Source organism: Notolepis coatsorum (genome assembly GCF_963971535.1).
Source record: "Notolepis coatsorum genome assembly, chromosome: 18".
In the NCBI taxonomy this organism is placed as follows: domain Eukaryota; kingdom Metazoa; phylum Chordata; class Actinopteri; order Aulopiformes; family Paralepididae; genus Notolepis; species Notolepis coatsorum.
The window spans coordinates 46,899,596-46,923,728 of NC_140182.1; the positions used below are offsets into that span (position 1 = coordinate 46,899,596).

General features: G+C 45.1%; 1 protein-coding gene across 1 annotated transcript in view; it reads left to right on the top strand.

The window, feature by feature from the left end:
• The first annotated feature begins 1,633 nt into the window (after window positions 1-1,633).
• Window positions 1,634-24,133, top strand: part of LOC311245573 (nuclear receptor ROR-alpha A-like) — a 96,865-nt gene continuing 74,365 nt past the window's right edge. The window contains exon 1 of the mRNA XM_084335466.1: window positions 1,634-1,732. Coding sequence (XP_084191592.1) covers window positions 1,702-1,732 — 31 coding nt within the window. The 5' untranslated portion in view covers window positions 1,634-1,701. The remainder of the gene's footprint in view (window positions 1,733-24,133) is intronic.

The following is a 24,133-nucleotide window of genomic DNA, read 5'->3' on the forward strand; positions in this document are numbered from 1 at the left end:
GAAACACGGTAATTTGGTAGATTTATAGTGCCAGCGATAGGGTCCTCATTTGCATATCGTATGTGGTTGTGGATTCCTTTATTCCTGTGAGCAAAACAAATCTAATAATCGAAGGCAGTCGAGCACATGGAATGAATGGCGTGTGAATGAGGGAAAAGAAAAGTGGGTAGCGATTGAATTGTTATAAGTAATTGTGTATTGCTATTATTGTAATTTAATGTAATTGTAGTGTAAAAAAACAATAACTGTGTCTTAATTGTGCCATAATTGTTTTTTATTATAAATAGAGGGACACTCTGAATTGAAAAGGTGTCGATTTTGATCGTTTACGTCTTGAATTCCATTCAGGCCTTAAGAAAACCGCACGGCGTCCAATGTTGTCGTCGATGGTCGCATATTTTGTCTTGAGCCAGAGAGACGAGTGTCCCGGCTTATTTTCAGCGATTCCAAACGCAACGTTGCCTATTGGCCGAGGCGGATTGCACTGAAACCAGAATATTGTATCAGAGCGAGCCAGCTGGTTAGGAATCGGAGCAGATTATCATATGAGAGAGGATGAGCGAGGGGAGAGAGTGAGGGGGGAGGAGGGGGAGAGAGAGACAGAGAGGCAGGGAGACTGAAGGAGAGAGCAGGGGCCGAGCAACAGGGGCATGAGAGGGTGACGGCGGGGGTGGGCTGGGGGTAGAGAGAGAGAAAGTCATCCTCTGGTCGCCGCGGGGCGGAGGGGATCATCCCAAACCCTTTTGGTCTCTATCTCTCTCTCCTCACCTGTCGGAGGATGGGGCTGCGAGCAGTCGGAGGGGAGGGGAGAGGCGCGTGGCCCCTGTGGACGAGGGTCAGAGGCTCCGCTCATCCTCCGCCACACTGCCGAGGGACCACCGCTGCTCTGCGACATCTGGCCTCACACTGATCGCTCATATCTGCAGACGGAGGAGGAGAGGAGAGAGAGAGATAGGAGGGGCAGGAGAGAGGCTACTTCTATCACTGAACCACAGGAAAATCACACACAGCCTCTCTCCTCTACCACCCCATCTCCTGTCTTCACCTCCATTTATCCCTGTTTCGCTGAAAGTCGTCTCTTCTTTAAGCCCTGTGTTCTACAGAAAGATGTCTCTCTTTTTTTTATCATCGCTGTTCTACAGGACCTTTGTTGGAAATATATATTCCATATACTTACTCCATATCCTATCTTACTTTCATATTCACATTGCACCATTTTAGGAGCAGAGAGAGAGAGAGACAGAGACAGAGACAGAGAGACAGAGACAGTGCCATGTAGTAGTACAGCTGTCTCCTAGTGCTGGTTATGACTTCCTCCTCGCACCAGAAGATAAGCAGGAGAAGATAGTGAGAGTGAGTGTGCTATGTCTAGCAAGCCGCCAGACAAGAAGCTCTGACTGTAATCAGTGGAGAGAGAGAGAGAGCGAGAGAGTGAGAGAGAGACAGAGAGAGAGAGAAAGGAGCCAGCTTCCCTGCCTGAGCTCCCTGCGCCCCTACTGGCTGCATGCTGTGCCAATCAAAGGCTTGTGGGCGGGGAGCGGGGCGGACATGAACACTGATGATGTCACAGTCACATGGATGGTGGTGTGGTCATGCTCAGGAGGCTCAGAGGCAGAGCTGTGCTGGCCGGCTGCTGCTGCTGAGACAGCAGTGGGAGGCTTTGTGCGGGCGATAGTGCTCTCTATATGGACTCGGAGCTTAATGATGTATTTTGTGATTTCAGCTATGAAAGGTAAGAGCAGCAATGCATGCGTGATCCTGCAGGGTGAGCCTCCGTGTGGGTGGGTGGGTGCTGAGGGGAGACAGAGTAACAAGTAGGGAAGTACTGTACGACAGGGTCTCCGCTCGCAGCCCTCCTCCTTTAACAACTCTTTTCCATTTCAGCCGCGAGAGGAGAGTGACAGACAGAGGCAGAGAGAGAGGGAGAGAGAGAGAGAGAGAGAGAGAGAGAGAGAGAAATATGAGACTATGTCTGAATGTGTGTGCTGCAAGTGAATTAAGCAGTTTTTCATCTCTTACTGTACCATGCATGATGAGAAGAATGTTTCTTTTCAGTGTGAGAAACAGAGTTAGACATCCTACGTATGTGCAATGGGGTAATATTGTCTGGTCTAAACTGTGCTATTATTTACTGCTCCTAGTGTGTGTGTGTGTGTGTGTGTGTGTGTGTGTGTGTGTGTGTGTGTGTGTGTGTATGTGTGTGTGTGTGTGTGTGTGTGTGTGTGTGTGTGTGTGTGTGTGTGTGTGTGTGTGTGTGTGTGTGTGTGTGTGTGTGTGTGTGTGTGTGTGTGTGTGTGTGTGTGTGTGTGTGTGTGTGTGTTAGAAACCAGAGCTCATGCTCGTTGCTCTGATGTGTCTCTGACAAGAACCCCAGCTCTGTATCTCGTGAGCTCAAAGTGGAGTTTTGTTTTTTTGTCGTAGATGTCAGGCTGAAGGTGGGGGTCAGTCTGAGGGGGGGGGGGGGGGGTCAGACCGAAGGGGGGATGTCTGGCTGAGGGGGGGGGCAGGCCGATGGAGTTCCCATGTCATTCCTTTTTTCCCCCAGTTCTTAATCCTGTTGTTCCAGTGTGGAGGGCAGACAGCCTACTGGGATCCTTTAAGTTGATTGTGTGTGTGTGTGTGTGTGTGTGTGTGTGTGTGTGTGTGTGTGTGTGTGTGTGTGTGTGTGTGTGTGTGTGTGTGTGTGTGTGAGTGTGAGTGTGAGTGTGAGTGTGAGTGTGAGTGTGTGTGTGTGTGTGTGTGTGTGTGTGTGTGTGTGTAAGGGCTGTCAAAAATGACGTTCAATTATTAGTTCTAAAAACAAGTTTGAACATATTCAAATATTTATTATCATTTCAAATGTTGAATTGCATTTACACAATTTGACCAGTGTTCAGCCTGTGCCATTGCGCGTTATGGCCACGAGAGGGCAAACCAATACCAAGCGAGAGACGCTCTGAGCTACGTAACAGGAAATGAACAAACCTCTGGCACCTGAATCAGGTGTCTGTCTCAGCAGCCACCCAATTGCCAGAAGGACTATAGAGCAGAAATTACCAGAAGGATTCATGAACCATTCATAAAACAGACGTGACGCAGGGGAAATAAAAAAAATATCAATACATTTGTCAGTTACACGTTTAAACTCCCAATCCATCCTGCAAGTATGTAAATTAAAAATTAAATTAAAAAAGGGATGATCAGACGTGATCTGATATCCTTCCACTGCTGTTGAGTCTCGGCTAACGTTAGCATGCTAGTTTAGCCAGTTAGCTTGATACCATCAACAACCTTTGTATTAAACCACTCCGCTGCTCCTGATGCTTTGAATAAACGGACGGTAGCCTGATTCAACTTCTTAAACTTTATTAAAAACATTCATTCTTAAACCTGTTTCACGGTTCTTGTGGACGCCGCGGTCCACGCGATGATATTGCGCGACTGTACACGGAGGGTCTGAGCGCGTAGCCACGCGCCTCCAAGACAGAGACAGGGGCGCGTCACACAGGCCGTGTTGCAGTGATCGGCATCGCTATGGTGACAGAAGCACGAAACAAAGGCCACGCACGCCGTTTAGACTGCGGCGATCAGCGGGGCAGTGACATCAACGCCAATCTCTGAAACCTTTTTTCATCTATTGGCTACAAAATAGCTAATCGTAATTAAAAAAGGCTAGATACTCCAACACATCATCTCAGCGTCTCACCAATGTGTTAGATTTCCTTATTCTACATGTATGGGATGGAGTTACAGACATCTGGACAAACTAATCTGCGTGCAGGTTTTCAAAATGTGTCACAAAAGTTCACATACCTTGCATACAACTTTGTCTCAAGGTTTCATGATTTTGCCATCTACTGACCAAAATCGCAAGTATTTCCAAGCACGGTTTTTGTAGAGCGGTTGGAGTGCAGTCCTCTGGTTGGGTTCTGAACTCTCCATCATCATTGCCATGTGATTGAATTATTTTCTCAGGTTACGTCAGGGCGACCTGCATGACACCTACGTTTAAAGGATAGATGCTGCTTTTTTCTTTTTAATAACAAGTGAATATTAATGTTAACAATCAAATGTCCATTTTAGTTTATTTGATCAGATACAGAGTGTTGGTCTGGCGGCCCCAGTGCACACCGTGTCTGGAGGTTAGATCTCGGTCTGTGTCGCGTTCTACTGACCCATTTCTTTGCCCGCCTTGTGTGGCCATGGGAGCAGCACTGGGTCCTCACTGTGATGTTGATCTCGCATGTTCAATCCCCGCTCCGCCACCCCCCTCCATTATACAGGCACACATGCACTCACACACACACACACACACACACACACACATGCACATACACATACATGCGGACACATAATGAAAGTGGATGAACACAACCCACACACACAAATGCACAAACACATACAGTATATGTACGCATGCAGTCAAGAGATGAGTGAGAGAGAGAGATAAAGCACACACACACACACACGCACACACACACACACACACACACACACACATGCATTTATGCAGATGCATACAAGTGCATAAACTCACACACACATGCATGCATTTATTCAAGATTCAAGATTGTTTTATTGTCATGTGCACAGTTAAACAGACAGTTTGCCGTACAATGAAAATCTTACTTGCCCTTCACACAAAATCACACAATACTTTTAAAAAAAAATTACAATTTAAATACAAGCTAGTGCTAAAAAAAAAGGTAAAAATAGATCTTTTTTTTAAAGGATATAAGATATTTACAAGGTTAAGGCACAGTGAGTAACATTGCACGTTCCGATTCAGTGTTTACAATATAAAATGGAAATGACAATGGGTCACACAGCAGCAGTTAAAAAGTGTCAATGCAGATGCATACAAGTGCATACTAAAAGTGTGCAAACCCCTCCCCCAACATGCAACCAAGACCGCACCCCCCACACAAACACACACGCACACACACAAAAACATACACACACATACATTAATTTGTTTGACTCACATAGACACACACATGCACAGGTATCTGCAAACATAATGTGCATGTGCTCGCACACACAGTGCCTTGTCCTGCAGTGGTGAACAGCTGTCATTACGTGTGACATGAACAGTGTCAATAATGGAAAATAATATCTTATAGTTTCAGCTTCACCTTTCGCTCTCTTCCCGACTGATTTTAGTTCAGAGCCTTTTCTTCAGGCAAACAACAATGGAATATATTGAGATGTTACTGCTGATAAAAGAAGATTTCAAAGGACATGTGTGAAAACACACATACACACTGGTAGAGGACAGGTTCTGAGACACTGTGTGGTAGAGGACAGGTTCTGAGACACTGTGTGGTAGAGAACAGGTTCTGAGACACTGTGTGGTAGAGGACAGGTTCTGAGACACTGTGTCTGGTAGAGGACAGGTTCTGAGACACTGTGTGTTAGAGGACAGGTTCTGAGACACTGTCTGGTAGAGGACAGGTTCTGAGACACTGTGTGGTAGAGGACAGGTTCTGAGACACTGTGTGGTAGAGGACAGGTTCTGAGACACTGTGTGGTAGAGGACAGGTTCTGAGACACTGTGTCTGGTAGAGGACAGGTTCTGAGACACTGTGTGGTAGAGGACAGCTTCTGAGACACTGTCTGGTAGAGGACAGGTTCTGAGACACTGTGTGGTAGAGGACAGGTTCTGAGACACTGGTAGAGGACAGGTTCTGAGACACTGTGTGGTAGAGGACAGGTTCTGAGACACTGTGTCTGGTAGAGGACAGGTTCTGAGACACTGTCTGGTAGAGGACAGGTTCTGAGACACTGTGTCTGGTAGAGGACAGGTTCTGAGACACTGTGTCTGGTAGAGGACAGGTTCTGAGACACTGTGTCTGGTAGAGGACAGGTTCTGAGACACTGGTAGAGGACAGGTTCTGAGACACTGTGTGGTAGAGAACAGGTTCTGAGACACTGTCTGGTAGAGGACAGGTTCTGAGACACTGTGTCTGGTAGAGGACAGGTTCTGAGACACTGTGTGGTAGAGGACAGGTTCTGAGACACTGTCTGGTAGAGAACAGGTTCTGAGACACTGTGTGGTAGAGGACAGGTTCTGAGACACTGTGTGGTAGAGGACAGGTTCTGAGACACTGTGTGGTAGAGGACAGGTTCTGAGACACTGTGTCTGGTAGAGGACAGGTTCTGAGACACTGTGTGGTAGAGGACAGGTTCTGAGACACTGTGTAGTAGAGGACAGGTTCTGAGACACTGTGTGGTAGAGGACAGGTTCTGAGACACTGGTAGAGGACAGGTTCTGAGACACTGTGTGTTAGAGGACAGGTTCTGAGACACTGTCTGGTAGAGGACAGGTTCTGAGACACTGTCTGGTAGAGGACAGGTTCTGAGACACTGTGTCTGGTAGAGGACAGGTTCTGAGACACTGTCTGGTAGAGGACAGGTTCTGAGACACTGTGTCTGGTAGAGGACAGGTTCTGAGACACTGTGTGGTAGAGGACAGGTTCTGAGACACTGTGTGGTAGAGGACAGGTTCTGAGACACTGTGTCTGGTAGAGGACAGGTTCTGAGACACTGTGTGGTAGAGGACAGGTTCTGAGACACTGTCTGGTAGAGGACAGGTTCTGAGACACTGTGTGGTAGAGGACAGGTTCTGAGACACTGTCTAGAGGACAGGTTCTGAGACACTGTGTCTGGTAGAGGACAGGTTCTGAGACACTGTGTGGTAGAGGACAGGTTCTGAGACACTGTCTGGTAGAGGACAGGTTCTGAGACACTGTGTCTGGTAGAGGACAGGTTCTGAGACACTGTGTGGTAGAGGACAGGTTCTGAGACACTGTCTGGTAGAGGACAGGTTCTGAGACACTGTGTGGTAGAGGACAGGTTCTGAGACACTGTGTGGTAGAGGACAGGTTCTGAGACACTGTGTGGTAGAGGACAGGTTCTGAGACACTGTGTGTTAGAGGACAGGTTCTGAGACACTGTGTGGTAGAGGACAGGTTCTGAGACACTGTGTGGTAGAGGACAGGTTCTGAGACACTGTGTGGTAGAGGACAGGTTCTGAGACACTGTCTGGTAGAGGACAGGTTCTGAGACACTGTGTCTGGTAGAGGACAGGTTCTGATACACTGTGTGTTAGAGGACCGGTTCTGAGACACTGTGTTTGGTAGAGGACAGGTTCTGAGACACTGTCTGGTAGAGGACAGGTTCTGAGACACTGTGTGGTAGAGGACAGGTTCTGATACACTGTGTGTTAGAGGACAGGTTCTGAGACACTGTGTTTGGTAGAGGACAGGTTCTGAGACACTGTGTGTTAGAGGACAGGTGGGTTCTGAGATGTTCATCTCCAGACAGACAGTTAAAAGTTGCATTAAAAGAAAATAGAGTGCGTCATCATTGATGACAATGTGTGAGAATTCATGAAGCTAGATTTCATAGTTCTTCATATGCTGTGTGAGGATGTGTGAAATTGAGCGAAAATTCAACTATTGTGCTTGATATGAAAATAGCCGTATATCTTGTGTTTTAGACGTGCTTTATTGAGAGGGGATTTTAAAATGTATCTTAGAAATATAATCTGTTTTGACAGTATCAAATATATTTTGTCTTGTGGGACATATACAGGAGGCTTATGAGATATGGGTTGCTGTTACCCACTTCTCACAGTTTGATTTGATCTGCAGTAGAGTATAATATCACACTGAATAGGAATAGATTTTAAAAGCAGCGAGGCATGCTATGACGACTTACAGATCTTGTCAAAAAGTGGAGAAGACACTTATTGACATTTATTCATACTGATGGACTGATATCATTTAACCAATTTATAGCCAGTATCTCTGACTACCATCTGTCTGTCTGCTTGTGTGCCCCCCCCCCCCCCCCTTGACAACATGCAACATACATAATACGGTGCTCATGATATAATATTGTCACTGTATCGGAAATTAAATAAAAATGTTAAACAAATGTGAGGGAAAATGTTTAGACCATGCTTGGTTTGTTTTCCTTAATGAGTAAAGTGACAATGAGTGAATGAGTGACAGTACAGTATGTCATTGTGATGCAGATCTTTTTTTATTGTGTTTCATGCTTACTGTCAGTCCTATCATTTTATTTAACTCCACGGTGCATATTGTGAAATGTTTGTATTATCATCTATTTTGTGATAATGTATTGTCATATCTTCCCCTCTCTCTCTCTCTCTCTCTCTCTCTCTCTCTCTCTCTCTCTCTCTCTCTCTCTCTCTCTCTCTCTCTCTCTCTCTCTCTCTCTCTCTCTCTCTCTCTCTGCCACACCATTGCCTCTCAAGTACCTAATTACCTGTAATGGAAACATCCCTCTCATTACCCCATGCAAATTAGCCAGCCTACTCAGCACAATTAAGATGAAAATTCCAATTACATAATTAAAGGAATCCGTTTGATGTGTGGATAGACAGAAAAGGTAAACAAAAAAAAAAGTCTGTTTCATCTACATTATAATGAACCCTTCACCGGTTGTATTAATATGGGTGGAATGTTGTTGTGATGTTTGAAATTACTCCAAATAATGTCCAGGCGGGCCACTACTGTACGCAGAGTCACAGACAGCAGTAAATAATGTGATTTAGTATCTGTGTTTACTAGGTTGTAAAGACAGGGGGGGGTTGAAGATAATTTAAAGCCTATCTTGTGATAGGTGGTTTCAGGGCCGGACTGGGGAAATCATTCAGGCCAGGAAATATAGTGTGAAATATGGCCCCAGTCAGGCCACTTTTTAAGCGGGGGGTCTTGGGGGTCCCCCACCAGGAAAATGTTTGTTACAAAGACTTAATTTCCTGCATTCTGGTGCAGGAATTTTAAAATGTGTACCCTTTAAAATGCTAGTGTTTGTGATGGCATCACAAATTATTGTAATTTTTTTTTTTAAACACAAAAAGTTTAATATTTTAAAATATAAAAAATCAAAGTGGATTTTTCAGGGGGGGTTATTACAGGCTAGCATGTGTCAATGATTAGCAACAACACTGATTTTGATGGATTTTTTGTTTTTTTGTAATGGTCCCGCCTCCACCAATCACATGCAGCTCCCTTTGTGTGTGTGTGTGTGAGCGAGAGAGAGAGAGAGAGAGAGAGAGATAGTTATCTAACTTGTGTGCGTTTAAACTGCATTGCCCTCTGTCACAGTGATCTCCTGATTGTTCCTCACTTCGTTTATTTAACTATCGTGCCGCCACAACTAGGAACACTGGCCTAGCCTGCTTCTAAGTTCAGTGGCCTGACTGCGGGCAAAAAATATGTAAATAAAAAAAATTATAATATACGTATATTTCTTTTTTTTATCTGTGCAGGCCAGGCCACCGGGAAAACTCCCGGTGCTCCCGATGGCCAGTCCGGGACTGGGTGGTTTAAGGGTACGTAGATTTGGTGCTATTTGTGTCTTTCTATCAGTGGGCCCATGGAAGGTTCTTGACGGGCAAGGGCTGCGAGCACTCACACATTAAAGCAGAGGTTAACAAGATTGGCTATTATCCATTTAAGAGCTGAGGACATGAAGAGCCCAAGGAAACATCACCACAGATTAAGGTGTAGGTGAATATAGCACCAGTCATCTGCCAGGGTTTGAAATCAAAAGGTTTGCAGGTAGAAAACGATTTGTGATAAGCTCTTTTATCTATAAATATATGTGAAAAAAACACTTTGATAAAAGCATGTCCTTTTTAGACTAGTCTTGCCCCCCCCCCCCCCCCCCCATGATTTTAAATCTAATTTCTATTAGCATTAAAAAATTTAAGATTAGATTTAAATCTAAATATCCAAATGAATCTTCCTCCAGATGAAATATAATCTCATGTCATTGTCTTTAATCTTGTTATCGAAAACCCCCGTTGGAAAATCTCAGGCCTACATCTTTATGAAAAGAAAGAAAGAAAGAAAGAAAGAAAGAAAGAAAGAAAGAAAGAAAGAAAGAAAGAAAGAAAGAAAGAAAGAAAGAAAGAAAGAAAGAAAGAAAGAAAGAAAGAAAGAAAGAAAGAAAGAAAGAAAGAAAGAGAAAGAAAGAAAGAAAGAAAGGCAGTCTGAATTTCACGTCACATACTCAGAGGAAAACCTGTCAGGCTAAAACCAGAGCCTCTAAATACGGCTTCCTCAAGTCAAACTGATAGATAACATCCAAACGGACTGAACAGCCATTCCTCAGACAGCCATTGTGTGTGTGTGTGTGTGTGTGTGTGTGTGTGTGTGTGTGTGTGTGTGTGTGTGTGTGTGTGTGTGTGTGTGTGTGTGTGGTGTGTGTGTGTGTGTGTGTGTGTGTGTGTGTGTGTGTGTGTGTGTGTGTGTGTGTGTGTGTGTGTGTGTGTGTGTGTGTGTGTGTGTGTGTGTGTGTGTGTGTGTGTGTGTGTGTGTGTGTGTGATCTCTCTCTCTCTCTCTATCCCTCGTCTCCTGGCTGTCTGAGGGACGCGGTCCGGTGTCTCCACAGGTTATTAAAGAGTGTGAGGTTGTGTCTGTGGAGCACGCAAGAGACCCACGTCCCGTGTGTCTCCGGCTGCCTGGCCGCGTGTGGACGGACTGGTTAATGAGATATTGACTGCCCATTGAGAGCATGGATTTTTGATTTAGCTCCAGAGAGGCTGGGAGGACCGCAACGTGCAGTCCTCAGAGGAGGAGGAGGAGGAGGAGGAGGAGGAGGAGGAGGAGGAGGAGGAGGAAGAGATGACAGAATATTGAGAGAGGAGTGGAGAGGAAAAGGAGAAAAGAGTAGAGAGTAGAGAGTAGAGAGAGAGAGAGAGAGAGAGAGAGAGAGAGAGAGAGAGAGAGAGAGAGAGAGAGAGAGAGAGAGAGAGAGAGAGAGAGAGGGAAACTAACCCAGTAATTCAGCTATGACTACATTATAGTATACATGTCACCCAAACAATACACCCACGTCTCCAGTCATCTTCGGAAACGTGACTTGCTCTATAATTTCTCTGACACATTTTGAGTTTTATTAGCCTACACACTCTCTGAAAGAGAAGAACGACGACACATGATTATTATACATGATACCTCTACTCCTTCTACTCCCTATGTATCGAGCCGAGTCCCGTTCCCTTCAATAAGTACAGCATTGTCACCTGCTGGCATGTCACCACATCCTGGCAGCAGTGTCTTGTGATCGCCGCCAAAGTGGGATTCTATCGTAATCTGATTTCAAAACATTTCGCTCAAAGTTCAGTCAGGGTTTTTCCACTCGACATTCCAGTCAGGTAAGCCACCTCGCTGGGCTCACATGGCTCCAACTTAAGGGTAATTTCCCACTTTACTTTCACTCAGTATTTTACAAGCCACTTATGGATCCTTTGAAGTGTCACACGGCATTAAATGTCTGATAAAAGAATGCTGCCTCTCTCAGCACCTCTCGAGTAACTCTATAGCACGGCAGGCCGTGGAAAGAAAGATTTATTTCACTACTACTACTATATATATAAGTAGTAGTAGGAGCGGGGAGGCGGGATGGCCTGGAGGTAAAGAGGCCGGCCAGTAACCGAAAGGTGGCCGGTTTGATCCCTACCACTGACAGGAAGTTTTATTCTAGCTGTGAGCTGGTGACTGAAGGTGCCTAAGTGCCCTTGAGCAAGGCACTGACCCCCAAAACTGCTCCAGGGAGGCTGCACTGCGGGCGATCTGTGCTCTGACCTCTCTGATTAAATGCATGTGTGTGGGGGGCTGTGTATGTGTAACTAGGAGGGCTATGAGGACTGTGTGTATGTGTAACTAGGAGGGATATGAGGACTGTGTGTATGTGTAACTAGGAGGGATATGAGGACTGTGTGTATGTGTAACTAGGAGGGATATGAGGACTGTGTGTATGTGTAACTAGGAGGATATGAGGACTGTGTGTATGTGTAACTAGGAGGGATATGAGGACTGTGTGTATGTGTAACTAGGAGGGATATGAGGACTGTGTGTATGTGTAACTAGGAGGGCTATGAGGACTGTGTGTATGTGTAACTAGGAGGGCTATGAGGACTGTGTGTATGTGTAACTAGGAGGGCTATGAGGACTGTGTGTATGTGTAACTAGGAGGGATATGAGGACTGTGTGTATGTGTAACTAGGAGGGATATGAGGACTGTGTATGTGTAACTAGGAGGGATATGAGGACTGTGTGTATGTGTAACTAGGAGGGATATGAGGACTGTGTGTATGTGTAACTAGGAGGGATATGAGGACTGTGTGTATGTGTAACTAGGAGGGATATGAGGACTGTGTGTATGTGTAACTAGGAGGGATATGAGGACTGTGTGTATGTGTAACTAGGAGGGATATGCGAAAATACATATTTAAATTGCCTTGTGTACACTGACAATAAAGTAATCTTCCTCTTCTTAGCCATCACTGTAGAGTGTGCACTGAGAGTAGGGATTAATTAGCTGAGAGCCTTTGCAAACCATTCATTGTTTGCTGCTGTCTGACATGGTCATCCACCACACTATGCTGATGAGTAACCGGTTGATCAGCTGGTTATACTGTACCACAGGGATCTCATCACCAAGACTTACAAAAGACTTTCATGGTGATTTCACCATGTTTTTTTTACCACGGTACTGGCCATTGTATGAATAATTTTCCATGGTCCTACTGTACTACTACCATCATCGGGGGATCTTTTAGTAAGACTCCCTCCCTCCGCCGGGTCGGGGCCAAGAAGTTAACAGTGATTTAAGGGATTCGTTCTGCGAGGTGTTTTGTACCATTGGTTTTTCTCTCTCTCTCTCTCTCTCTCTCTCTCTCTCTCTCTCTCTCTCTCTCTCTCTCTCTCTCTCTCTCTCTCTCTCTCTCTCTCTCTCTCTCTCTCTCTCTCTCTCTCTCTCTCTCTCTTTCTCTACGAGCCTCAGGAGGCCAGTCTACCGGCCTTTTGAAGTTGCATCAAAGAGGAAATAGGGGAGAAAAGGCATTATTGATTTTGCGTTTTGTCTGGACAAACACGAAGGACAGAGGAACACGTGAGCTAGGTGTTGGCAACAGGGCAGCTCTCTCCACTGTGTCTGAGCCAAGATGGAGAGAGAGAGAGAGAGGTATACAGAGAGAGATATATGAAAGTATACACACACAGACATAGTTATACAGAGAGAGATATATGAAGGTAGAGAGAGAGAGAGAGAGAGAGAGATACAGAGAGAGCGAGAGAGAGAGGGGGGAGAGATATGGAGGTATACACACAGACCGAGAGAGAGAGAGAGAGATGGAGGTATACAGAGAGAGAGAGAGAGAGAGGGGGGAGAGATATGGAGGTATACACACAGACCGAGAGAGAGAGAGATGGAGGTATACAGAGAGAGAGAGAGAGAGAGAGAGAGAGACTGAGGTAGAGAGAGAGAGGGGGGGGGATATATGGAGGTATACACTCACAGACATAGAGAGAGAGAGAGGTATACCGAGAGAGAGAGATAGAGAGAGAGACTGAGGTAGAGAGAGAGGGGGGGAGAGATATGGAGGTATACACACACAGACATAGAGAGAGAGAGAGAGATAATGTAAACGTATGTCATTTGAATTGAATTGAATTGAGAGAGACTGAGGTATACAGAGATAGAGAGAGAGAGACTGAGGTAGAGAGAGAGAGACTGAGGGAGAGAGACTGAGGTAGAGAGAGAGAGAGAGAGAGAGAGATGGATACACACAGACATAGAGGTATACAGAGAGATATATGAAGGTATACACACACAGACATAGAGGTATACAGAGAGATATATGAAGGTATACACACACAGACATAGAGGTATACAGAGAGATATATGAAGGTATACACACACAGACATAGAGGTATACAGAGAGATATATGAAGGTATACACACACAGACATAGAGGTATACCTAGCAGTAAACAATATTAACAATATATACAGACAAACAGCAAAGGAGGCACAACTGAAATGTACTACAAACGAACCAAAAACTGCAACAAAAAACAGCTGGTTTGATACAGATTGTAAAATCATTAGGAAAAAAATTAGAATGCTATCAAATCAAAAACACAGAAACCCCAATAATGCTGATGTACGCATTCTCTACTGTGAGACCCTAAAACTGTACAAACGTACACTCAGAACCAAAAAACAACAATATGACAAACAACAACTGACACTAATTGAGGAGGCAATCAATACAAACAACTTTTGGCAACATTGGAAACACATAAACAAAAACAGGAATTGGCTATACAGAACAGTGATATATGGACAACCCATTTTAAAACACTATACCACACTGTTCAAATTGATGGAAACACAGAACAATCTCAAATTCTTGATAAATTGACTAAATTGGAGCTTGCCATAAAAGACAATCAAAACCCATTAGACTCCCCAATTATTGAGCAGGAACTGCTTAAGAAACTACAAACTCTTAAATCAAAAAAGGTTTGTGGACCTGATGGCATCTTGAATGAGATGATGAAAAATATGAACAAGAAATTCCAATCGGCTATATTAAAACTATTCAATTTGGTCCTGAGTGTAGGATATTTTCCTGACACCTGGAATCACGGACTCATAACCCCAATCTATAAAAGCGGAGACAAATTTGACCCTAATAACTACAGAGGCATCTGTGTGAACAGTAATCTGGGGAAGGTTTTCTGTAGTATTATGAATACCAGACTTTTAAACTTCCTTACCAAGCACAATGTCTTGAGTAAAAGCCAAATTGGATTTATACCAAAACACCGCACAACCGATCATATTTACACCCTACATACCCTAATTGATAAACATATAAACCAAAATAAAACCAAAATATATGCCTGTTTTATTGACTTCCAAAAGGCTTTTGATTCTATTTGGCATACAGGACTGTTCTATAAAGTTATAGAGAGTGGTGTAGGGGGTAAAACATATGATATTATTAAATCAATGTACTCTGGTAATATGTGCAGTGTAAAAATTGGCAAAAAAAGAACAGAATTCTTTACCCAAGGGCGAGGCGTTCGTCAGGGCTGCAACCTCAGCCCGGCACTCTTCAATATCTATATTAATGAATTGGCTAATATACTAGAAAAGTCCTCTGCCCCCGGTGTAAGTCTCCACAATCGGGAAGTGAAATGCCTGCTCTTTGTAGATGACTTGGTTGTGTTGTCCCCCACAGCAGACGGCCTACAGCAGAGCCTGGACCTGCTAGAGCATTACTGTCAGACCTGGGCCCTGGCAGTAAACCCAAAAAGACCAAAATAATGATATTCCAAAAAAGATCCAGATCTCAGGACGTCCTACCAAAGTTCTCAATTGGTACAAAACATGTAGAGTACTGCACACATTACACCTATTTAGGCCTAAAACTAAGTTCAACTGGACATTTTAAGGAAGCAGTCAATGAGCTGAGAGGGAAAGCACGCCGGGCTTTCTACGCCATAAAAAGAAATATACAAACAGAAATACCAATTCGAATCTGGTTAAAATTAATTGAATGTGTTATTGAACCAATTGCACTCTATGGCAGTGAGGTGTGGGGTCCACTTACAAAACAAGACTTTACCCAATGGGACAAACACCCCATTGAGACCCTGCATGCAGAGTTCTGTAAGATTATCCTACATGTCCAGAGGAAAACTACAAACAATGCATGCAGGGCAGAATTAGGCCGTTACCCACTAATACTAAAAATACAAAAAAGAGCAATTAACTTTTGGACACACCTAAAACGAAGTGACCCCCTCTCGTACCATTATCAAGCCCTGCAGTGCCAAGAGCTGAGGAGCATCAGGAACCCCCTTAGGCCTAACAAAATTAATAGTTGGTTTCAGGTTGCCGACCGACCCTGCCGATTTAGGTGCGACCCAATATATTTTATGAGTTTTTAGAAAAAATTATAAAAAAAAAAAATCATTTTTTTTTTTTTTTTTTTTTAATAAAGTTTCATAGAAATATTAGTCAAACATTTAGTATTATGGATATTAAACATGCTGGCAGAGTACATGCATCCATGTTGTTGTGAACATTTTAATTAAATAAAGAAATTCCCTATCCATAGTCGCCGTGGGAAAGAATAAAATAAAAAAATAAAATAAAATAAATTCCCTACCTACCCATGGCCAAACTGACAACCAACCTGAAACCAACTATTAATTTTGTTAGGCCTTACCCAACTGGTCCTGAGGCTGAGTCCACAAACCTGCTCTCTTAACACACCTCAGGACAGAACACGTCACCAATCAGAATAAATCAAATTACTACACAGCTAAAACAAAACTACATCACCTATTGGAAAACACAAACAAAAGCACAGAGCAAAATGCAGTGCTATCTGGCTCTAAATCGACAGTACACCATAGCAGATTACTTGAGCATGGTGACTGATCAACAACTAAAAAGAACCTTGACAAAATACAGACTGAGTGAGCACAGCCTCGCTGTTGAAAAGGGAAGGCACAGGAAAACCTGGCTCCCTGCAGAGCAAAGGCTATGCAGTCATTGCATCCTCAGTGAGCCTGAAACTGAGTTGCACTTCCTCACCAAATGTGAAAAATATAAAGATATTAGAGAAACGCATTTAAAAAAAATTGAACTAATAACAAAAGGTTTTCTTGCACTACCAGATACAGGAAAACTACCAGTCCTACTAGGGGAGGACTCAACAAGCTGTGAGCTAGCAGCAGCCTATGTTGCTGCCTGCCACAAACTGAGGGACAGTGAGTGACAGTCACCTGACATGTTTATGCCGTAATATTTTATGTTCTATTTTATGATGAACATTTTTGTATATACTATGACATTAATATGTGTTTTGTAATCCATGCTTATGTTATCAACCATTTGCTTTGGCAACATGTACAAGCTGCGTCATGCCAATAAAGCCACTTGAATTGAATTGAATTGAATTGAGAGAGAGAGAGAGAGAAAGGTAGAATTGAATTGATTGAGAGAGAGAGAGAGAGAAAGGTATACAGAGCGAGAGAGAGAGACTGAGGTAGAGAGAGAGAGAGAGAGAGAGAGAGAGGGGGGGGGAGAGATATGGAGGTATACACACACAGACATAGAGAGAGAGAGAGAGAGAGAGAGAGAGAGAGAGAGAGACGGAGGGTATACAGAGAGAGAGAGACTGAGGTAGAGAGAGAGAGAGAGAATGTAAACGTATGTTTCCCATGTCATAAAGCCCATTTGAATTTTATTGAATTGAGAGAGACTGAGGTATACAGAGAGAGAGAGAGAAGAGAGAGAGAGAGAGAGAGAGAGAGAAGAGAGAGAGAGAGAGAGACTGAGTGAGAGAGAGAGAGAGAGAGAGAGAGAGATGAGGTAGAGAGAGGACTTTGAAATGAATTTAATTGAATGAATTGACTGAGATAGAGAGAGAGAGAGAGAATGAGGTAGAGGAGAGAGAGAGACTGAGGTAGAGAGAGAGAGAGAGAGAGAGACTGAGGTAGAGAGAGAGAGAGAGACTGAGGTAGAGAAGAGAGACTGAGGTAGAGAGAGAGAGAGAGAGAGAGAGAGAGAGACTGAGATGGAGAGAGAGAGAGATGGAGGTACACACACATATAGATGTAGCAGGTGAGGAGGAGCTCCAGACAGAAGCTAATGCAGCTCTCCCCAGAGCCTCTTCTGTCTACTGAGCCCTCTACTACTGAGCCTCTACTACTGAGCCTAACCTGAGCCCTCTTCTGTCTACTGAGCCCTCTACTACTGAGCCTAACCTGAGCCCTCTTCTGTCTACTGAGCCCTCTACTACTGAGCCTAACCTGAGCCCTCTTCTGTCTACTGAGCCCTCTACTACTGAGCCTAACCTGAGCCCTCTTCTGTCCACCCCCCACCTCCGAACTCCCTGCCTCTGTGCTCCTCTTTGCTCCTCTTTGCTCCTCTTTGCTCCTCTTTGCTCCTCTTTGCTCCTCTTTGCTCCTCTTTGCTCCTCTGTGCTCCTCTTTGCTCCTCTTTGCTCCTCTTTGCTCCTAAACGCCAGAGTAAATAAATTCCATTAGAACCTCCTCCCCGCCGCCATGTCAGACAGCTTCTCCTCCAGCTCCATCAGGTCCGTGTCTCCCCCGCTCTCCGACAGCGCTCTCCAGTTGACCCGCTTCTCGCTGAAACGCAGAGCCGCTCCCTCCTCGCCTGTAATCCGATCTCGGTGTGAGGTGAGCACGCAAGGCAGCGTGCGAGAAGAGGGGCCATTGTTTGTGCTTGTTTATCATCCTTCCCCTCCTCCTGTGTCATGCCTGGCGGAGGTGAGACGAGAGAGCGGAGGGCCACTCCGGTACTAATGTGACCCGGAGTGACATAAGAGGACATCCCGGTGACATCTGCTGCCGGGTTTAGAGTGCCGTCAACAGCGTGGCTCACTCTGCAACCGGTAGATAGATACCCACCGTCACTTGTTCATGACCCTCTGAGAAGCTGCTTTGAAGTTGCACAGTAATTGCAATGTGCAATAAGTCACCGGTATTATAAACCAGAACAGTTACAGACAGCAACACGTAAAGTAAACATCGTAGTGACTTTATAAGGCGCCCCGTCAGTATGGCCTCTCGGAGCAGAAGAGGGGAGAGGAGGAGGGTCAGGGGTCGCGGCATAGTAAGACACGCTCCCCTCCTCTCCATGGAGAAGAGCCGCGCGGCATGCAGGGACCCCGGCGGGGGGCCGAGGGGTGAGAAACGAGGGGTTGGTTGGAATGTTGATGAGACGAGGGAACAGGCAGCGGCGCTAACAAAGGTCGTGGCAACATGAGCCCCGCAGCTTGATTACTAAAGGGAGCGAAGTGCGTGGAGCAGTTTGATGAGACGTGCCCAGTAGAGACCATTAGGGGTTCTAGTACTTATAGGCTGATGCCATTTGCTCACTTCTGATCCGGCACCTGCGCTGGCTAACAAACAAGAGGTTGGGGAGTGCTGCTTACTCCTACAGCGAGCACCAGGGGGCGCTCATTCTGGTGATGCATTACCGGCTCTTCGTTTGCTAGGGGTGCACCGATAACATACAGGGCTGAAAACAGGCCGTTAGCCAGCTTCCCCAATTAAATACCAAGAGTCACGCTGGAACATTTTACAACTATTTGATTTCTAGCGATTTTGGCGCACAGAAGAGTGTTAGATCTCTCTAAACGAGAACGAATTATTATAGTATCTCACAGTCATTTTTGTCCAATGACAAACGAATGGTCTGAGGCTGTACTGGGTCAGTAATGGGTCAGATCGGTATCAGCAACGAGAAAGTGAAACCGGCCATATACGTCACAGTTTACACACGTGGAGAGATACAATAGCAGCGTGCGTGCGTGCGTGTACTAACACTGGTTACATATTGCCACAACACGGTACCGGAGGAACAGGAGGAACAGCCACAAAGGAACCCAACGAAGGCCCCAGTGAGAAAACTCTCAAGGTTGCCGGCATTAGGCAGACTTCTCCTAACTAAGCTGCATGAAAAGAATCTTATTATCATCATAAATAACAAAGGGAAACAGCCTTGCCAAAGCACTCTACTTATAGGCTTGATTTTCTTTCTTTTTTATGCACATGCATTTATTTGAAATAGAAGAAATGCTGCCCAGTGCTAATTACAGAGATGAAAGGGGATGGAACGCACGGTGCAGGCAACTTTGTTTAAAGACACGGGACGTGGTTTAGTCACGGACACGCCGCTTTGATGAGAGAACACCCCTCTTCGTGAACTCCCACCCTATTATCTAACATTTCAACGTCATTCACACAGTCGCTTCACAAAAGGAACAAATATCCATTTGCACCCGCTGGCCCCCCGAGTTCCTGCGGAGTGAATGGACCGCGGGGGCCCAAGGAGGGTCGCCCCTTCCCAGACAATGTGTGGGCGTGTCCCCGGCTGGAGTCAGGGGGGGCTGACTGGGCTGTGAGGAGGCCCTTGACCCATCTGAGATGAGTTCCCCCCGCCCCGTCTAGCGGCGTGCGAATATCTGATTGCTGATTAGCAGTTTGTTCCCCCGCCGAGCCGCGAGGCGTCAGCCTCCACCCCTCCCCAGCCTCCACCCCTCCTCAACCTCCACCCCTCCCCAGCCTCCACCCCTCCCCAGCCTCCACCCCTCCTCAGCCTCCACCCCTCCCCAGCCTCCACCCCTCCCCAGCCTCCACCCCTCCCCAGCCTCCACCCTCCTCAGCCTCCACCCCTCCCCAGCCTCCACCCCTCCCCAGCCTCCACCCCTCCCCAGCCTCCACCCCTCCCCTGCCTCCACCCCTCCTCAGCCTCCACCCCTCCCCAGCCTCCACCCCTCCTCAGCCTCCACCCCTCCCCAGCCGAACTGATGAAGGAGCTGGAGAGGATGCTCTCGTCTCTCTCTGACTCTGGTGGTAATCTGGAGTGCAGCTGGTAATCACCCAGGGCTGCCTCTTTCGCAGGCTTTTTGGCTTGTTTCGTTTTTTTTTCAAGTGGGCTTTTTGGGCACATTATTGTCTTCTGTTCCCCCGGGCTCCTGGTTTCTGAGAGCTGTGGTTCCCGTCGGCCCGGCCCGGTCTCAGCAAACGGCAACGGCAGCGTCGGCACAAGTCCTGGGATGTGCTTATGATCACCCCTCTTACGGGAGCCCAATTTGGGCAGGAAATGATCGTCGTCCCTGGTGTGGAAACCTCCCCCCCCCCCCCCCCCCCCTCCTCATCTCTCTCGCTCTCGCTCTCTCTCTCTCTCTCTCTCTCTCTCTCTCTCTCTCTCTCTCTCTTCTCATTTTCCAGAAAATTCCAATACATGGGACAGAGGCATCATATAAATTGAGATAAATAGCACCTCATCAGTTGTGCTCAAAGTAAACTTATGTTTATCTTTTCCTTGGGGAGGGGGGGGTTATTTTAACTCTTCGAGGGAGCCGCATGGCTCTGCGCTATTTGCTCGAAGGGATCCGTCGCCGGGTTACAAATCGGCAGCCGACGCACGTCTCCCAAGTTTTTAGTTTTTGTCAATAGTTGGAGGGGAGAGCGAGACCTGTTCCGATTCCTTTCATGTTGTGACTCGGGGCCAATCAGGAGCAGGCAGAGCGTTCTCCGTTATTATCAAAGCCACACAGCCCATTTCTGCACCCTAATGACTTCACACTGTCACACGCATTACTCTCGTTTTACTGCATGTATCGCTTCCTCCGTCACCCGCTGGAAATGGGAGAGAATAGTCTGCTGCACTGGAACCATTTAGACTTGAATATTACCGGGAACAACATTTAGTTATATACACACACACGCGCGCACACGCACACACACACACACACACACACACACACACACACACACACACACACACACACACACACACACACACACACACACACACACACACACACATATTTCAAAGCTCATTTAGAGCTGATGTTACCAGTGGCTCTATCGTACAGTGCAAGTTAATAGAGCACCAGATGCCCAGTGTGACACCACTGGTATCCAGGGAAGCGAGTGGCCACGTGCTGCGGCTTCCTGTGGTGGATGAAGTGTTTTAGGGGTGCAGCCTGCGCCGCCTTGATGAGAGAGAGAGAGAGAGATCAGACATGTTCCGTGTGAGAGACTAACCACGGCGTCTGGAAAGGGAACGGCTGGGGACCACCTCCCTGAGTAGTGTGGGGCGGGAGGGCGGGGGGTGGGGGGGGTGCCGAGTGTGTGAGAAACATTGAGAGAAGAAGTCACTCTGCCTCCGAAGAGGGGGAGGGCATGTGGTTCAGTGTGATGTTTTTTTTTGTTTTTTTTTGTTACATCATGACATATTTCATTATCTCTTTTTTTGGCATTTGTTTGTCAGAAATCCCCACGTTTTGTTATTAACATTATTAGGGATGTGTAACGATCTCTATACAGAATACAAAATTCTAAGTAGAAAAAACTTCATCACAGTGTATTATTTAAAACTATAGGTCTGAGGTCTCTCTCTCAGTACTGCTGCTGGTCTGGTTGCTGCTAACGGCACAATTCAGCTGTTTACAAGTTTTAAATCAAATGTGTATTTTCCTGAACCAAACCAATAATATATTGGTGTGGTGTGTAATATATATATATATATATATATATATATATATATATATAATATATATATATATATATATATATATATATATATATAATACAGCTATGTAGTATGAATGCATGTTTAATGCATAGAATCGCACATTTTAAATCACCTTAAGATTTTGATTAATATTGTAAAAAAGAACACGTGGGTCTCATCTCTCTGGACGCCACTGCAGCAACACAAGTGAAGGGAGTGGAACCGGTGGACACTAATCCCTCTCATATAACAATCAGGACAATCAGACGTCTTCTCGCACAAAGCACCACACTTTTAACATAACACGCCACTTCAGTGGGCAAGACAGTTGTGTTTTGATCTTTGACACATTTCAGGAGACAATGATTAGATAGAGATAGATAGATAGATAGATAGATAGATAGATAGATAGATAGATAGATAGATAGATAGATAGATAGATAGATAGATAGGCCTCTCTTAGGTCTTTGATCACAGGATGGATTTTTCTTCTCTTTTTTTTTTTTACTCCTTTACCCAGTTGTGGGATTAATATAATTTATACATGAGGGATTTGCTTTCTCCCAAGCTTGAGCAATCTTAAGTAAACATCCCGAGCCATTGTATTCATTTACCTTCTCATTAGTAAGTCCTGCGGTAATTAATCATACTGTACTGTCTATGTACGGAGATACATAAACACCCCACAAATAATTTATTCCTTTCTACTCTTACAGAGTGTGAGAAGCTGTGTTTGATCAATTCCTCCCTCAGATGTATCCGTGAAGATATGCAATATCGTACGAGAGCATCTCTGCTGCGAGTTTTACACTAGAAACTGAAGGCTGCAGAACTTGCATACCGGCAGGCAAACATTCTGGGACATTATTGCCCAAAGCCGTCCTACAAGCAGCAACCCCCTACCCCCCCCCCCCCCCCCCACCCCACCCCATATAAATCTATTATAGCTATCTGGGAAAGATGCAGTACAATGCATCCAGAGATGCACCCCCTATGCTCATACAGAGGAAAACATGCACTTACCCAGCTAGAGTTCCAGCACAGCGGCTACAGTTACTTAGGAACTGTGGATTTCAGTCTTTGTATACAGTACACAGAAATGGTTTCAGTAATTACACTCAAAACACAGAGAGAGGAAGTCTTTGCCAAACAGAATTATATAATTCATGAAGAAGTATCCTCACACCTCTTTGTAGAAAACAAGTAGGCTAAAATAAGAGATTGATGTAGAGATGTATACTGTCTGTGTGTAAGTGCTGAACTTAACAAGATAAGATAAGATATTTCTTTATTGATCCCCTTGGGGAAAATTGGGCGCAAGACATAAATATATAGGCAATAAAACTATAGTAAATATAAAATTAAAATAAAAAAAAGCAGTGTAAACAATATAATATTAGAATATAATAGTAATATAATTCATTCGGAATATAAGAATATGAGCAAGTAAACAGTATAACCAGAGGTGCAGATGAGGGTCTGTATGGCCTATCAGTTATATTACTGTATATGTTACAATAGATATGGGCAATAAACACTTCTGAATATATAATAGTAGGTAAAGTATACAGTATACACAGGTGCAGTATACATAAGGTGGGAACATTGTGGAAAGGAACCCAACCTGAGCATGACAGCATGATGAGAGAAGAGTGTACACTTTCAATTCAAGTAAAAAGATAAAAACGACCCAAATTAGACACATGAGATGTCTGCTCGATGTCTGCAGCAATATGATAGATGCATGCACATGCTTTCTGGAATGATACGTTCAGCCATTACAAACAACCAGTATAATTCAAATGTATTTTGGAATCTCAACATCAATCTCTTAATTGTCAGGGTCAAGGTGGGAACAGGGTGGAAAGGAACCCAACCTGAGCATGGCATAATGAGCAAAATGGCCGCTGTGTGAATATGGTCAATGACAACCATTCAAAACCCCAACGTCTAACTTCAAATATACACAGGTGTAAATCCCCAAAGATGAGTCTTTAATTCCTGAGAAGTTGACCCTTGTGTGAGAGACCAGGGCCCTGTTTCTTGTACCTGGATAACTGAGTTAGCCGGATAACTTTAACTGGATAACTGAGTTAGCCGGACTTTCCGGTTCCATGTACGTGGATTTTCCAAATCACCATGACAACAGATCCAAAAGTTTGAGCCTGGTCGAAAGCAGAGTTCAAGTTCAAGTTAGCCGGATCACGCAGAGCCACGCCCCCGCAAAGAAAGTGACAGCTCGTTTCCTGAAATT